At 50.8% G+C, this 18,509-nt stretch overlaps 1 protein-coding gene across 1 annotated transcript in view; it reads right to left on the bottom strand.

The window, feature by feature from the left end:
- CA10 (carbonic anhydrase 10 (inactive)) overlaps window positions 1-15,979 on the bottom strand; it is a 484,303-nt gene extending 468,324 nt beyond the window's left edge. Inside the window, exon 1 of the mRNA XM_068117755.2 lies at window positions 15,662-15,979. Coding sequence (XP_067973856.2) covers window positions 15,662-15,755 — 94 coding nt within the window. The 5' untranslated portion in view covers window positions 15,756-15,979. The remainder of the gene's footprint in view (window positions 1-15,661) is intronic.
- Between the last annotated feature and the right edge of the window lie 2,530 nt (window positions 15,980-18,509).

Genomic DNA, 18,509 nt, shown 5'->3' with positions numbered 1-18,509 from the left:
GAGGTAGCAAAATGTTTTCACACCTTCCAGCTTCATGCCGTCTCCAAGATCCAACTCAACATTTCCTCCATCTGCAGCTCTCTCTGTGCACACCTTACATTTGAATGTAGCTGCCACACTGGTTAATGACCCTCTCAGACCGCGACATTTTTGATGAACCCACTCAGCGCACATTGTACATTGAATGGAGTTCACTCCGACACCCTTCCTGCACACAGCACATGGCCACTTCCCAGTTCTTTCCACCTCACCACAGGCTTCACCACTTGCCATCACCTTCGTCTTTCCTATATTCACCTTCAGACCTTTTGTCTCCATACATTCCTTCCACTTGTTCATCTTTTCCTTCAGTCCATCCATACTTTCCACAATCAACACCAGATCATCTGCATACAACAACTCCCACAGTGAGCCCTCCTTTACGTTCTGAGCCAGCACCCACATCACAGCTACAAATAGTAGTGGACTTAGTACCGACCCCTGATGCACTCCCACCTTCACCTCAAACTCACCACTGTTCCCGTCCTTCGTCCTTACAACTGTGCGTGCTCTTTTGTACATTGCCATCACTACTCTGATCAACCATTCCTCCACTTATAACTTCCTCAATGCCCATGTCAATACTTTGTGTGGAACCCTATCGAATGCTTTCTCCAGATCAACAAACCCAAGAAACAACTTCTTCCTCTTCTCCATGTACTTCTCCTGCAACTGCCTCACAATAAAGAGCGCGTCTGTCGTTCCTCTTCCTGGCATAAATCCAAACTGCATTTCGTCGATTTTCACCTTCTTCCTTATCCTCCTCTCCAACACCCTTTCCAATACCTTCATTCCATGCTCCAATAACTTTATCGCTCGGTACGAGCCACACTCCAGAGGGTCACCTTTCCCCTTGTATCGAGGGACGAGGGTACTCAGTTCCCAATCCACTGGAATGCGGCCTTCTTTCACCACCAGATGACAGATCTCTGTCATTCTCTTCACACCCCAACTTCCTGTTGCCTTCAACATATCTCCCACAACTCCCGTCGGCCCTCCCGCTTTTCCACTCTTCATTGCTTTTATCGCTTCCTCAACTTCCTTCTCAGTTATCTTCTCTGCCGGTCCTAAAACTGGGTTACTCTCTATGTTGCCATCCCATTCATTCTCTGTATTCAACAGCATTTCCATATACCTTTTCCATCTTCCTTTAATTCTATCTGGGTCCACAACGATTTGTCCCACTTCATCCTTCAAGCAACCCACCCCCATCACATCACAACTCTCTTTCGCTATCTGCTTTGCAATCCTGAATACCGCTCTCTGACCCTCTTCCGAATCCAAGCGTTCTCCGAACATTTTCCGACATGCCTCCTGCGCCTTTGCTACCTCTTTCTTTGCAGCCTTCTTGGCTGCCTTATAACTTTCATGCTCTGCTTTTTCTGCTCCCGTACCCTTCGCCTTCTGCCACTCCTTGAACTTCTTCCTCCGCTCGTCAATCCTCTTTCCAACTTCATCATCCCACCACCATGTTTCTGAGTGCCTCGGTGGTCCTTTTGTCCATCCACATACCTCACCAACGGCTCCCAACAGACTATCTTTCATTGACATCCAACTACGTTCAAGCTCAACCACATCATCCTCTGCCCTACTCAGCCTCTCTTTTAATGCCTCCTTTACTGTCACCTCTTTCAACCTCCACACCTTCATTCTCGGTTGGTACTTCACCCGCCGAGCTCTTCTCGCACCTTTCACCCTTATGTCGCAGACAACCAACTGGTGCTGTGAAACAGCCTCCTCCCCCGGGATCACCTTTGTGTCCCGGATGTGCCCCCTATCTCGCCTACGCACCATCAGGTAGTCAACGGTTGTCGTCGACCCACCTGACGTGTATGTAACAAGCTTATTATCCCCTTTCTGGAACTGAGTATTACAAATCAACAAATCAGCTCCATCAGCAAACTCGAAAATCCTTTCACCTTCTCCATTTCTCACACCATATCCGTAACCCCCATGAACTCCCTCAAAACCGTCCATACTCCTTCCCACATGTCCATTTAGGTCTCCTCCTACCACAACAACTTCCTCATCTTTCACGTTTTCCATCAGCTTCTCTATCACACACCAGAACTTGTCATTCTCTTCATCGCTCCGACCAACCCGCGGAGCATATCCCGAGATGACGTTCACCAAGAGCTTTCCAACCATCATTTTCACCATCATCAACCTATCACTCACTTTAGTCACACTCACCACACTGTCTACAAACTCCTCAGAAAACAGGACACCAACACCATTCACGCCCTCCGGGCACCCTTGCCACACAAACTTGTATTTCTGTCCCTGCCTACCCTTCGCCATTCTCACACCACTTCCCTTCCATCTCGTCTCTTGCACACAACATATGTCCACTCTTCTTCTGACCAATACTTCCACCACTTCTCCTGGTCTCCCTGTCATTGTCCCTACATTCCATGTCCCAAATCTCAGAAACCGATCTCCACTTCGGGCTGTACCCTGCGCATATGTAGTTGTAATTGTCATGGTTCTCTTTTTGCGGCAATGTTTTTATGGCCGGATGCCCTTCCTGACGCCAACCCTCTTTGTCGCCTCTTACGACACGCAGGGATGCGGTGTACCTATTCTAACCAGGGTACACACCGGAAATGTCTATGTCTATAGAAATGTCTATAAAGTTTAGCTCTTTCACGAGCCTCGATTCAGTATCCCAAAAAAAAAAAAAAAAAGTATGTCCAATTAAAATGTATGTCTTTGAAGTATGTACAATTAAAATGTGTGTCTATAAAGTATGTACAATTAAAATGTGAGTATGTCTATAAATATGTACAATTAAAATGTGAGTATGTCTATAAAGTATGTACAATTAAAATGTGAGTACGTCTATAAAGTATGTACAATTAAAATGTGAGTGTCTATAAAGTATTGTTACAGATACGACTTTGATGGTATGGTGGGCCGAGCGGGATGGCCGCCGTATCCGTACAAGTTACCCGATTGTACTCGAACGTCGACGAAGCCGCGCTATGCTGGCTCAATAGGAAAGAGAAGACACCCGGCTGGGTTATAATGACACAATACGACACCAGGGGTTCAGTTCTCAAGACCTCCGGAGGAGGTTATATTAAGGCGGAAAAGGTTAGATTACAGGGACGAGAGGGACATCATAGGAAGACAGGCACTTAGACACACTCTTATATTAACCCTAGACAGACCACAGATAAACGGGACAAGGCTCACTCACACGGGGTTTGATGGCCAGGAAAGCGGCAGTCGATGGCTCAGGTGCACCTGGCTCAGGGACAGAATCACGTACGGTGGTGTCCAGCAGATGCGGGGAGGTCGCTCAGCGCTCGTGGGTCGCGACTTTGGTGGAGATGCCGGGGAGGTCGCTCAGCGCTCGGGAGGGTGGCGTCTTGTCCTTCCAAGCTCGGGGCGCATCTGACGTCACGTCCGGCGCGGGGCCGCGTATATCCGGCGGGGAGTCACGCCCTCGCTCGTTAGCTCCGCCCCATATGGCATCGGCCCATGGCTTCTCATTGGGTGCGGGGGTTACCGGCTCCGCCCTTGACGAGGGGCCGACAGGGAGCCCCCTTCTGGGTAACCCCGTCGAGCACATGTTCAATGGCGGCCAACCGAGCCGGAGTGAGGACGCATAGCCGCTGTTGTTGTGGTTGTTGTTGGAGCTTGAGATGATGGGAAGAGATGCGGGGAGGTATGGGAAGGTCCTAAACTCCTACTGGTGCCATATCATCACATTCTGGTGCAACGAAGAGTCATAATTAATGGAAACAAGTCCTTAACTGACATAGATTAAGAATAACTAGCAAGATGTCCTATAATTGTCTACGTGTGGTGCGGGGGACCTGGGCACGACATTTAATGGGGGAATGAAGGGGAAGATCGGCTCTAATGGGTGTTGTTTACAGACAATGGGACTAGGGAATGGGGTAAGGGGAGAGTTGGGGAGTATCGGAGAAGATAGGGGAATATTTACAAGCGGATATGGAGGTCAAATTCCATATTCGCAACATTGCACCCTTCTCTACCCTCGGGGCGTCCCGACCCGATAAATTTTTACCTACTTTAGTGTGGCACGCAATGTAGTTCCCTCTACTATTAACTCTACCCTGAGTGCGACAGTTTTATAGATATTCACAAATGAGTAAATATGTCCCCCTGCGACGTTGCACCCTTCTCCTCTCAGAAACACACCCACAGGATAACCGAATCCGGAAAGAATCCTCAAACTAAACATACAGCCGGTAGGGGGCATTATTTACAAGACTACGCTGATATTTACACTACGATCCAGGACCTGTCTTTGGAGGAACACATGCAGATGTTATGCATAGAGAGAGCGCGCTTGCCAACATCGATACACCAACCCACGAGTGCTCTGTGGCCGACGGCCTTTAATAACGTGCAGAGCACCCTTCCCGAGCATCAACAGCACCACCCCACCACCAATCGGTGCAGTCACCATTGTTCATTGGAATAAAAATAAATTCGACAACCCCTAACCCTGCAGGTGTCTCTTGCTCTTCTTGTGGTGCACTTGGTGTTACTTAAAAGTGGTTCACCTGTATGGCATAGGTGCCACGTTGACCCATAGGTCCATCCCCGGGTGGTGCTTGGCCGCAAACGAACTGCGGTCCATCGTGGGTGGCCACAAACATTGCGGTCCATATGGTGTATCGATCCCGGCAGCAAGCAGCGAAAGTGCAGGCCCACAACTGCGTCGCCAGCACCTCTCTCTCCTCTCTCTCTACCCCAAAGCCAGATCCTCGGAGGTGGGAGACAAAAACAAGACAAGTGAGCAAGGTGGTAAGGGCGCAAAAGTGCACGCAATGCAAGGTGATGCACACTGGGGGCACATGGGAACCAGGTGAGACAGGTACGTTCCTATCGTACGCCCCCCCCCCCACCAGGTAACCTACATGGCCCCTCCCTTACCCCTTACTGTATCCACAAAACACAACACTACCCATAAACATCTACTTTACAAATCAACAAACATCCCTACTGTCTTCCCCGTTCCTCCCATATACCAAATTCGTCTTCTCTCCCTCCTAACCAATCAAATTTGCCATTTTCAACTCTCATCAAAATTTGCCATCTCCAACTCAACATCAAAATTTGCCATCACCAATTCATCATCAGTCCCTCCTAGGGAGGGAGAGATGGAATCACCCCAATGTCTCATCCACGTCGTGATGCGTCTCACAAATCCACACAGCGATTCATCTCCTGCAACAAAACAAAGAAAACACAGGTGTGGAGTCATCATCATCACCACAGGTAAGTGGCTGCGTATGGTGCGACAGGTTCATCAATCCTAACTATTTCCTAAATGACTTTAACAACTTTACACTACCCGGGGTCTTTCTCCGGCCAACCCATTGGCCCTCTTACACTATGGGTTCTAAAAACCAATTCCCATTGGCCAAACTGTGGTGCTCTTCAATTTGGGGTCTCACTCCCCCGATTCATCTCCCGGTGCCCTCGTACAATTTCTGGGCTGTGGCGTGTACCTCTCCCAGTGGGTCTACCCACCTGCACCCCTCCACCACTGCAGTTGCCTCCGAGCTTACCTGCTCCTTACCCTAACCTAACTACCAGGGGAAGGCCCTCTGGCTCTCTCCCCACTCCGTGCCCTCTCTGGCACTGGGCTGCCCGATCCACACCCGGGATCCTCAGGCACCCACTCACAACTACTGGCTCCCAGAGCCCACCTGCGGCCTCACCTGGCCGACATCCTCACAGTGGTGGAGTGCCCAACCAACTACACACACTAACAGGCTACACGCCCAGCCATTTCCACAACACTAATGCACCCATTCACAACACCATTCTGCAACCGCACCACAAATGCCAATATCCAACCATAATTTACCTGCTCCCTCTACCTAACACTTACACTACCCGCCCCGGGTACTCGTGAAAGGGGGTCCACTCTTCCCCCATCCACACCTTCGCACCATGCACACCACTCCGTACCACTTACTCCAACTCTCTCCACACACCTGTACCTGCACACCTGTGTTCTCACACCTGGTGCCACCTGCACCCTTCTCTCCCCAAGCGCATTCGCGCTGATCCACAACACTCACTACTCATACACTGCTCCACACACCTGTCCAGTTGCACACCTGTGCAATCACACCTGTTCAATCCTCACACACACGCAGCATCATCTCAGCTAACTACTCCCTTCTGAAACTTGCGCTTCCCAGTCGTCCCTTTAAACTATTGCGCTCCCTCGTCATTATCATCCATACTAATCTACCTGCGTCCCCACTACAGGTATCAGTCACTAACTAACCTTAACGTTACCTAAGGTCATCTTCTCTAGATCCCTACACACCATATCCTAACCCACCCGGGCTAGTTTTCACTGCCATACACCCCATAAGCTATAGCTCCTTTGCCCCACTTGTGAGGGATGGTGGATTTGCCATCCCACCACATCGGGGGTCTCTCACTACCAATTTTGCACATCAAATTTCAACAAATTAAAAATTTGCCAATCACTGCCCATCACCTGCCAATCACTACTGCCAATCCCTTGCCAATCATCAAATTTTGTTTTTCTCTAATTTTGGGTCCAAAACACTAACCTCATCACCCAGTCTACTCACTAATACCTCTCGGTGCGCCAATTCCTGTCCAAAGCCCGGCTTCGTAAAGCCAAGCAATGGATACTGGCTGTTCTGTGCCAGCGGCTGGATGCGTCCGGCATTCGGGGCAGGGACGGGGGCTTACCCATGCCGAGATCCCACGCACCATCTCGGCACGGAGCCATCCAATGTCCCGCCCTCGACCTGCCGGCACGTCTCACCAAAAAGTGGTCGCCATGACGACCCTTTCTATCGGGCTGCCAGCTCCGCCTAGTGGAGCCTGGACGCGGCCGTTCAAAGCGGGGCCCGGCACGCACCGAGGGCCTGCTTCGGCTAAAAGTCGCTCTAACCTCTAACCCGTGTAACGTCGATGCTTCACCTGGACGCTTACACCCCGCAGCCCGTTCCTTGCTCACACATCCAGCCGTGCCCATGCTCCTCGTACCCTTCCTTACACACCCAGGTACACTCATTCCACTCACAGCCTTGGTCACACACCTGACCACCGAACACTTTGGCACACATTCGTTGCTCGCACACCTCACCAAAACACCGCTTCGCGCCCCCTCCTCGGTCACCTCCTCTGTGACAATCACAGGTGTGCCCTCATTCGCACACCCAACCATGTGCCTCACCACCAACTCCAGCGTGCATTCCCACTCACGCTCTACCATTCCAGGTGTGCATCCTTCCATCCCAGGTGTACATCCTCGCTCACCTGTCACAACTAACTCACGCTCCATGTCACTCTCACTACTTTCACCTCCACTCGTGACAACGCACTCACCCTTACTCTTGACAGCACACTCTTTCCCCATGCACCTGTCCGTCACACACCTTTCTCGCGCACACTCTCCCGTTACACCCTCTGTAACACTCACCACAGGTGGACACTCTTCCTTACTTCTGACAGCGCACTCTTTCCTCATGCACCTGTCCGTCACACACCTTTCTCGCGCACACTCTCCCGTTACACCCTCTGTAACACTCACCACAGGTGGACACTCTTCCTTACTTCTGACAGCGCACTCTTTCCTCATGCACCTGTCTGTCACACACCTTTCTCGCGCACACTCTCCCGTTACACCCTCTGTAACACTCACCACAGGTGGACACTCTTCCTTACTTCTGACAGCGCACTCTTTCCTCATGCACCTGTCCGTCACACACCTTTCTCGCGCACACTCTCCCGTTACACCCTCTGTAACACTCACCACAGGTGGACACTCTTCCTTACTTCTGACAGCGCACTCTTTCCTCATGCACCTGTCCGTCACACACCTTTCTCGCGCACACTCCTGCGCACACTCTCCCGTCACACCCTCTGTAACACTTACCACACCACGCTTCCATGTGCTCCCTCGCACACACGCTACGACCGACTCCTTCTCGCCAACACCCTCACTCCTTGGCACACACTTTTTCCTCACACACCCCAGAGTCGGACCTCCTCGCACACCTCCTCTTTCGCACACCAGACCTGTCGCACACTTCACCAACGGCCTCTCACGAACACCCGGGTCCATCTCGACCCCCAAGCTTCTTAAATCACCTGGCGCATCATACGCACGACCATATTGGTCACCACTTACACCGGGTCCTCTTTCTCTTCGCTTCTCCTCCATCACCTGCGAATCCCTCATCCGGTTAATGAGCACATCATCACGATCCAAACACAGACTTTGGACCAATTCTTTTATCTCCTCCTTTATCTCCTTCTTATCCCCTCTCCGTCGCTTCTTAATTTCGCTCATCCCTTCTTCCACTTCTTCTAATTTGTGCTTCACCTCTTTTATTCCCCGGTACGTCTCCTCAAGCTCGTCCTCCAAGGCTACCTTGACCGTTTCCATGTGCGTCCTCACCTGCCGGTCCTTCGTCTCCATTACCTCTATCACCTCGTCCAACCTCGTTGTCAGTCCCTCACGTACCATCTGACATTCCCTCTTTGTCGCTATCAAGTCGTTTTTAATTTCTTTTTGTGTCGCCTTTAAACCTCCTAATACCGCAGTGTTCCTTTGAACCTGCTCCACTAACTCCGTCTGTCCCACCGTCAGCTGCTCCACCTCCTGCGTCAGGTCCTCTATGCCCCCTTGTAACTTTACAGTCCCCTTTCTCACCTCCTTCTCCATGTGCTCCTTACAGTGCCTCACCTCCTCGCGCACTCCTCCGACCTCCTCACTCACTCCTCTTCTGATCTCTTCTCCCATCACTTGCATCTCCTGCCCAGATGCCACCCTCATCTGCTCCATTTCCTCCCTGTGAGCATCCAGTTTGGTTTCTACCCCCATTCTGACCCCCTCTATCTGCTGCTCCATTTGTTTAACTTCCCTTTCCGCTTGGTCCCTCATGTCCCTCAATTTGCCTTCCATACTGTTTTCTAACCCCTCTAACCCTTTTTGCATCCCTTCCATTTGATTCTCTTGAGCGGCCATTCTGTTTTCTACCCCCATTAACCCCTCCTGTATTTCCCCTAATCTATCGTCTAATTTCCCAAATTTCATGTCTAATCCCTCAAAATTATTGTCTAACCCCTCACTGGTACCCCTCGCTTCGTCCCTCATTACCCCCAATTGCTCACTCCGAGCCCTCGCTTCGTCCCTCATTACCCCCATTTGGCCCTCTAATCGCTCACCCTGAGCATCCATCCGGTTCCCCATTACCCCCATTTGGCCCTCTATTCGTTCCATAAGGGCCCTCATTTGCAACATAAAAAGGTTCGGATCCACCAGGGGCGCTGCCACGGTCACGGGCGCGGTGACCAGCGAGGCGCCATTTTGCGCGTCTGCTACCCTCGCTGCTTCGCTCTCCTCACGTCCCTCAATTTGGTCCTGGACCGACCCTGCCTCACTCTCCCCTACCGGACCCCAGCTGTCTTGATCCGCCATAGCGCGACTTTCAAAATTCGGGTTTTTATTATTTTATTTTTTTTTTTGTAAAACACAATCAAATTTCGCTGTTATAATTTCGAGCGCGTAAACGCGCTCCGGGTCCAATCTCACTCCTCGACACCAATTGTTACAGATACGACTTTGATGGTATGGTGGGCCGAGCGGGATGGCCGCCGTATCCGTACAAGTTACCCGATTGTACTCGAACGTCGACGAAGCCGCGCTATGCTGGCTCAATAGGAAAGAGAAGACACCCGGCTGGGTTATAATGACACAATACGACACCAGGGGTTCAGTTCTCAAGACCTCCGGAGGAGGTTATATTAAGGCGGAAAAGGTTAGATTACAGGGACGAGAGGGACATCATAGGAAGACAGGCACTTAGACACACTCTTATATTAACCCTAGACAGACCACAGATAAACGGGACAAGGCTCACTCACACGGGGTTTGATGGCCAGGAAAGCGGCAGTCGATGGCTCAGGTGCACCTGGCTCAGGGACAGAATCACGTACGGTGGTGTCCAGCAGATGCGGGGAGGTCGCTCAGCGCTCGTGGGTCGCGACTTTGGTGGAGATGCCGGGGAGGTCGCTCAGCGCTCGGGAGGGTGGCGTCTTGTCCTTCCAAGCTCGGGGCGCATCTGACGTCACGTCCGGCGCGGGGCCGCGTATATCCGGCGGGGAGTCACGCCCTCGCTCGTTAGCTCCGCCCCATATGGCATCGGCCCATGGCTTCTCATTGGGTGCGGGGGTTACCGGCTCCGCCCTTGACGAGGGGCCGACAGGGAGCCCCCTTCTGGGTAACCCCGTCGAGCACATGTTCAATGGCGGCCAACCGAGCCGGAGTGAGGACGCATAGCCGCTGTTGTTGTGGTTGTTGTTGGAGCTTGAGATGATGGGAAGAGATGCGGGGAGGTATGGGAAGGTCCTAAACTCCTACTGGTGCCATATCATCACATTCTGGTGCAACGAAGAGTCATAATTAATGGAAACAAGTCCTTAACTGACATAGATTAAGAATAACTAGCAAGATGTCCTATAATTGTCTACGTGTGGTGCGGGGGACCTGGGCACGACATTTAATGGGGGAATGAAGGGGAAGATCGGCTCTAATGGGTGTTGTTTACAGACAATGGGACTAGGGAATGGGGTAAGGGGAGAGTTGGGGAGTATCGGAGAAGATAGGGGAATATTTACAAGCGGATATGGAGGTCAAATTCCATATTCGCAACAGTATGTACAATTAAAATGTGAGTATGTCTCTAAAGTATGTACAATTAAAATGTGAGTATGTCTGTAAAGTATACAACCACCGTTTAGAGGCCATTTTTCCCCGCAAAGCGGGGGTTGGCCTTTTCGGGGACCGTGGTAGTTGTTGTTTTTTGGTCCCCTTTTTTGAAGCAATGTTTTACGGCCGGATGCCCTTCCTGACGCCAACCCTTTTTGCCGCCTTCAACGACAAACAGGGAATTACCAGTGAACTGGTACTCAATTAGCCGACCTCGGAAGGATGACAGGCTGAGTCAACCCCCCTGGCATTAATTCGGCGATCGACCGAGATTCGAACCCAGGATCCTAGGATCCTAAGCCGGCACCCTAGCCGCTAGCCCAACACCAGGGATTCTGGTGTTGTACACTAGGCACCCAACACCAGGCACCTTTACATGTCTGTAAAGTATGTACAATTAAAATGTGAGTACGTCTATAAAGTATGTACAATTAAAATGTGAGTGTCTATAAAGTATGTACAATTAAAATGTGAGTGCGTCTATAAAGTATGTACAATTAAAATGTGAATCTATGCAATAAAACAAAAAAGTTCTGTTTGTCCGCTGTACGAACATAAACCTATGTCGTCAATGCATCGTCAACACACCATACAAAGCAAGTCTCGGTGAGGGTCTGCAATCTTCGATCTTTGCTTTGGGCTGCAATCTATGCTCTTTCTCGTTGAGACTTATGAAGCACCAGGAGGTGCATTGGGATTCGTTTTCTATGAGAAGATCTTTACGTTTGCTTCAAGCTGTTCATCCTGCTCTTGTATCCTTCGGCCTGCATCTCCTGTCCAAGACGTACGTACTTTGGAACTTCTTCCAGTACTTCGTCATCGGCTTTCATTTCTTCTTTTCCTACACAGTTGTTACACGTACTCCTTCGTTTTTAGACGCATCTATTTGTGGAGCTACCTTTCTGATTTTGCTGTCTTTAATTCACTCGCACACCTAACATGTCGCCAGTTATAACGTGTCACTTTTCTTGGCAGGTTTTTGAATCAAAACGGAATTGTCTTTGGGATGACAAGCGGAGTCCGAAGGCTTTGTTCCCCAGATGCAGTTTCAGGATGGCGGATTGCAACTGAGCATGCTGTAGGCAGGCCGCCCTCCTGGGAAGTTGGGAAGAAAGCCGGTTTGGGGTTGGAACCGCAGGCAGGAGGTCCTCAAGTTGGGGGTCGGTTGGAGCGAATGGAGGGAAATTTTCGTGCTCAATCTGTCGTTATTCATGGACGTTTAAGGGCAGACATGAAATCGATGCACTTAATAGTGCGGGAAGGCAATTGCAATGAATTTAAACTTTGCAGCACACGACAAACTCGCATTAAAGGAAATGGAGACGGATGCTTCAGTGGTTTGAAAAACACCGTGACTTATGTTCATGTAGTGAACCAAAGTCACCAAATCCGATCACAAAACATCTCTGGACTCTTCCCTTCTGGCGTTCGCCTCAAGAATGGGATCCAGGAAAATTCCCGCTTTGGAGCTTTCAAGCTTCTGAGGCTTTGACATTCATACTTTCTAGATCCTTTTTACATTTCCTCTCTTCCTTTCAAGTTCTACTCTTTGAACCTCGTCCCAAACGGGTGATGTTTGTAGTTATGATGAGAGGACGTGCGAAAGAGCTTCTTCAACACGTGCAACGGAATGTCACTTACAAAGCGTTGCCAATAGGATAGCCAGGTTCAATGGTTTCCCAAAAGCTTCGATTAACGACCTAACCTGCCTCTGGTTTAAATCATTTCCGGCAAGGAACTAGGGAGCAGAAGCCATTCAAAATGGATGCAACCAAAGGCAAGGATTCTCTTTGCTTCGTCGATGATGGAGCAGGTGAAAAGAGAGAAATGGGTTTTATTGCGGGCAATAGGTTTGCCATAACTACCAGACATCCAGACTAGGAGGCTTGTGCAAATGGAAGGGGCACTACCCAGTGTTTAGGTGTCCAAGTTCTGCGGAGGTAGTATACAAGGTTACCTCATGTAAAATCAATACGTTGCACACTCAGGTGCACATATTTACCTGTGTGCTGGGTGGAGCGTGCACCCTTAACTCTTCGATGCAGGTGTCAAAAATTCTACATAAACGCAGCCATTGGGCCTCGGAGGCCCAACGGATGTATTCGTGGTTTTTTAATATTTTTTATAGATATTTTTTCTTTCATATCCTTTTTCAACCCAAGTCGATGCACATGGATGTGTATTTGCTCAGAAAATGTGAATCATTGATCCTATTAGTTGGGAAAATCCCATACAAGTAATTAATCTTTTTATTTTTTTTGCAAAATAAAAATTTTGTTCTTGGTTTTTCAACTTTTTTTCTCTGAAAAGTTGAGGCTCATGGAGGAGTATTTGCTCAAAAAATATGATTCACTAAACCTTTTATTTCGAATGTATGTGTCCACAACTGTCAAAAATCTTACACCAATGCAGCCATTGGGCCTCGGAGGCCCCACAAATGTATTCGTGTAAAGTTTTTAAAATTTTCATATTTTTGTCTTAATTATTTGTAACCAAGTTATAGGAGCATATAATGAGGCTCATATCAAGAAAATAAATATATAACATAGTAGTACAACAACATTTATGCGGGGTCTCTAAGGCCCCAGGCCTGCATTCGTGTCGGATTTTTGGGTTATAAGTGAAGAATGAAGATTTTCAAACGAGCCTGAATGAAATGTTTTTTTTATGCCACTGAATTTTGTGTAACAACATGAAAGTCGGTGAAAATGAGGCTCAATCCAAAGAAAAATTGTACAGCATAGTTTTTGCAACAAAAAAAACCTTGTGGGCCTCCGAGGCCCAATCACTGCATCCAAGGGATAAAAAGGGTCGTTTTCATGAGGGTCTGCTCTGCTGGGTCTCCTCTCGCTCTCATGGAGATGCCTTGTAAACCCAAATTCCCTACCGCCATCTTTCATCATTGACACCTCAGGCATTTCAAGCCATGTCACACAACTAGTGGATGGCAGGTTATAGTGAGGGCAACTCTGCACACCATTAAATCCACCATCAAAGACTTGTGACGGCTTCTTCCTCAATATGTTTATTCTCCACTCTTTCCTCCAAGACTTCAAAAATGATGGTGCATCATTCCTGATCTTTTCTCCTCATGTTAACCCACGTGCACCTCTCCTCACCTGATTTGCAGATACCAGCTGTTTCCTTCCTCTCTCTCAATCTCCTCCTGTTCATCCATCCCTTTGCTTATCGCATCTGGGTGTTGTACTCACTGTCACACTGCCACCCTTCCATCACCCCTCTCTTCCGTGAGGCCAGTTATTGGATCAAAAATAAGGAATTTCATGAGAAGGGGGAGTGTGGGGTTTTTGGGGGAGAGAAAGGGGTGGGGAGGGTTTAGGGAGAGTGGGCACAGTTTGGGAGGGAGAAGGGGGAGTGTGGGGTTTTTGGGGGAGAGAAAGGGGTGGAGAGGGTTTAGGGAGAGTGGGCACAGTTTGGGAGGGAGACAGGGGAGTGTGGGGGTTTGGGGGAGAGAAAGGGGTGGGGAGGGTTTAGGGAGGGTGGGCACAGTTTGGGAGGGAGAAGGGGGAGTGTGGGGGTTTGGGGAGAGAAAGGGGTGGGGAGGGTTTAGGGAGAGTGGGCACAGTTTGGGAGGGAGAAGGGGGAGTGTGGGGGTTTGGGGGAGATAAAGAGTTGGAGAGGGTTTAGGGAGCTTAGGGAGTTTAGGGAGCCAAAGCTTCATCAGGACAGAAGTTTCATTCGTGGATCTCGGGAGAGACAACACTTCTTCATGGGTCTCGTGTTCGAACTCAGGACCCAAGATTTCTCGGCCTAGCTCTCCCAGAATGTCAATGTGAGCATGATAAGAGTGCCAGGAGGGTACCTGAGATCCCACGTACACATGTCGGGACAAGGGAGGGCAGGAGCGATCAAAGCGGGGGATTTGGGGAAGGATGGTAAGACAGATGCTGGTGAAGGTCACACACCTGCAGCTTCAGTGGAGCACAGGAGGCTGGAAGTTTCGGAAAACTTGGACAAATAGTCACACAATTGTTGGTGTCCAAATGAACACCTGTCGAGATTATACGAGGCATTTAGCATTATCTTCAAGATAAACTGGTGGAACTGAACTTACACCGCCCAAAATAGTTGTACCACCTTCCCCTGCACACCTTACATCACGTAACAGTAGAGCTCTCCATTGGTGGTGGTGGCGATGGAGGAGGAGCGGCTCAGGGGGCTCAAGTATATCATCTCACTGGATCAGCACCACAGGTACCCCCACTGGATCAGCACCACAGGTAGCCCATTTGCAGAACAGACCGTGATTGACACTCTTGCACTCTCACCTGGTCGCCTTGATTTTGCATTCTAATATTTTGTGGACCTCTGCTACCTGCTCATTAAGCAGGTAGCCTAAGCCTCTCCCCCAAGTAAATGCTGGATGCGCCCCTGCACCTGTTGAAATGACTTAATTCGTTGGTTTGAAAAAAGGTTCCAGGAAGTCATCGGAGACGCTCATAATGGAGGAAAGGAAGGCAGTAAATATCCTCGTGTAACGTTGTTACGAATTAATGAACCTCCATGCACTTACCTCACAGCACCAGCACCACCACTCGGCTTCGAGCCTTCTTTTGTAGTAAAACACTCAAATAATCACAACAAGGCGAAATCGAACCTGAAACACCAGGATTACCTGCACCTTCGTCAGTCTTTTACCTTCACCATGTGTTACGTGCAAAACGCCCCCACAGGTCTCCACTCCCCCACCCCCTTTATTAATCACCTCAAAACAAATTAAAAAAACCCCCTTAGCGATTCATCGAGTTGAGGATCTTCCAAAAAAAATCATCTTCCAGCTCCCACTCGAAGATTTTCCTTTCAATAAACAGGAGACCAAAGTTATCATTTGCCACAGAATAAACCTACCAGCGGTGGAATGCAGGAAGAGGAAGAAGAAGTAGAAGGGGAGTCCGGCGATGGCGAAGCGGAGCGGCTCGAGGACACGCGCTGCGCGCACCATCTCGGGCGCTCTCCCGCGCTCACTCGTCGCTCATTGCGCGCGCGGATACCCCGTGCGCGGAAACCCCGTTCCCTCCACCCCGTATTCCACTCGCGCGCTGATACCCTCTTTATTTATTTTACTTTTTTTCGCGTCACCTCAGACCCCGTACATGCGCCGGTCCAACGTACGACGCATCTCTCTCTCTCTCTCTCTGCGTCTCTTCGCTTTGCTCCGCTCGGTTCGCCGCACAGTGAGCGCTCCCTCCACACCCTCTCCGCCCTCCCGGGCCCGGCCAATGCGGCCTCACCCTCCCCTTTCCTAGCGATGCTTTAATATCTCGCTCTCCCTCACAACTCTGATTTCCTCCCACTCTTCCTGCTTCTTTCCTCCATCCGAGCGTCTTGAGACGCACTTAGAGCTGCAGTCGTCGCTCAATGGGGGAATTGACGGAATGCAAAATAAGGGAGTTGTTTATACATCCTTATATGATGCTCTTTATGAGCCTTGGATCGACGAGCAAGGATGAAATATTTAAATTTAAATAAAAAGGTCGAACGTTACGAGTTAAGAATGTTATACGAGTGTTGCTGCTATTGTTGTTATTGTTTGTTCACAAGTGTTATACATTGATGATTGTTTTTACTCTTTGCTGTTTCTGCTCATGAACCCTCCACGGTCTCTGCTGATGCTGCTTGCACCGTCTCCACTCTCCCCCAAACACCCCACACTCCCCCTTCTCCCTCCCAAACTGTGCCCACTCTCCCTAAACACTCCCCACCAATTTCTCTCCCCCAAACCCCCCACACTCCCCCTTTCTCCCTCCAAAATTGTGCCCACTCTCCCTAAACCCTCCCCACCCCTTTCTCTCCCCCAAACCCCCCACACTCCCCCTTCTCCCTCCAAAACTGTGCCTACTCTCCCTAAACCCTCCCCACCCCCTTCTCTCCCCCAAACCCCCCACACTCCCCCTTCTCCCTCCAAAATTGTGCCCACTCTCCCTAAACCCTCCCCACCCCTTTCTCTCCCCCAAACCCCCCACACTCCCCCTTCTCCCTCCAAAACTGTGCCTACTCTCCCTAAACCCTCCCCACCCCCTTCTCTCCCCCAAACATCCCACACTCACCCTTCTCCCTCCAAAATTGTGCCCACTCTCCCTAAACCCTCCCCACCCCTTTCTCTCCCCCAAACCCCCCACACTCCCCCTTCTCCCTCCAAAACTGTGCCTACTCTCCCTAAACCCTCCCCACCCCCTTCTCTCCCCCAAACCCCCCACACTCCCCCTTCTCCCTCCAAAATTGTGCCCACTCTCCCTAAACCCTCCCCACCCCTTTCTCTCCCCCAAACCCCCCACACTCCCCCTTCTCCCTCCAAAACTGTGCCTACTCTCCCTAAACCCTCCCCACCCCCTTCTCTCCCCCAAACCCCCCACACTCCCCCTTCTCCCTCCCAAACTGTGCCCACTCTCCCTAAACCCTCCCCACCAATTTCTCTCCCCCAAACCCCCCACACTCCCCCTTTCTCCCTCCAAAATTGTGCCCACTCTCCCTAAACCCTCCCCACCCCTTTCTCTCCCCCAAACCCCCCACACTCCCCCTTCTCCCTCCAAAACTGTGCCTACTCTCCCTAAACCCTCCCCACCCCCTTCTCTCCCCCAAACACCCCACACTCCCCCTTCTCCCTCCCAAACTGTGCCCACTCTCCCTAAACCCTCCCCACCAATTTCTCTCCCCCAAACCCCCCACACTCCCCCTTTCTCCCTCCAAAATTGTGCCCACTCTCCCTAAACCCTCCCCACCCCCTTCTCTCCCCCAAACATCCCACACTCACCCTTCTCCCTCCCAAGCTGTGCCCACTCTCCCTGAACCCTCCCCACCCACTTCTCTCCCCCAAAAACCCCACACTCCCCCTTCTCCTTCCCAAGCTGTGCCCACTCTCCCAAAACCCTCCCCACCCCCCTTCTGTCCCCAAACACCCCACACTCCCCCTTCTCCTTCCCAAACTGTGCCCACTCTCCCAAAACCCTCCCCACCCCCCTTCTGTCCCCAAACACCCCGCACTCCCCCTTCTCCTTCCCAAGCTGTGCCCACTCTCCCAAAACCCTCCCCACCCCCCTTCTGTCCCCAAACACCCCACACTCCCCCTTCTCCTTCCCAAACTGTGCCCACTCTCCCAAAACCCTCCCCACCCCCCTTCTCTCCCCCAAACACCCCGCAATACCCCCCTTCTTCCTCCCAAACTGTGCCCACTCTCCCAAAACCCTCCCCACCCCCCTTCTCTCCCCCAAACACCCCGCAATACCCCCCTTCTTCCTCCCAAACTGTGCCCACTCTCCCTAAACCTTCCCCACCCCTTTCTCTCCCCCAAACACCCCGCAATACCCCTTCTTCCTCCCAAACTGTGCCCACTCTCCCAAAACCCTTCCCACCCACTTCTCTCCCCCAAAAACCCCACACTGCCCCTTCTCCTTCCAAAACTGTGCCCACTCTCCCAAAACCCTCCCCACCCCCCTTCTGGCCCCAAACACCCCACACTCCCCCTTAGCCTTCCCAAACCATGCCCATTCTCCCTTCTTTACCTAACCATCCCACCTCCTTCTCTCCTCAAACCCTCCACACTCCCCCTTCTCCCTCTCAAACGATGCCCACTCTGCCTTCTCTCTGTAAACCTTCCCCACCTCCTTCTCTCTACAAACCTTCTCCATTCCCCCTTCTCTCCCCCAAACCTCCAGCACCTCCATTCTCTCTCCCAAACCTTCTCCACCTCCTTCTCTCT

Source organism: Myxine glutinosa, chromosome 5 (assembly GCF_964187855.1).
Source record: "Myxine glutinosa chromosome 5, kmMyxGlut1.1, whole genome shotgun sequence".
NCBI lineage: Eukaryota > Metazoa > Chordata > Myxini > Myxiniformes > Myxinidae > Myxine > Myxine glutinosa.
This window is presented reverse-complemented; position numbering and strand designations above follow the sequence as displayed.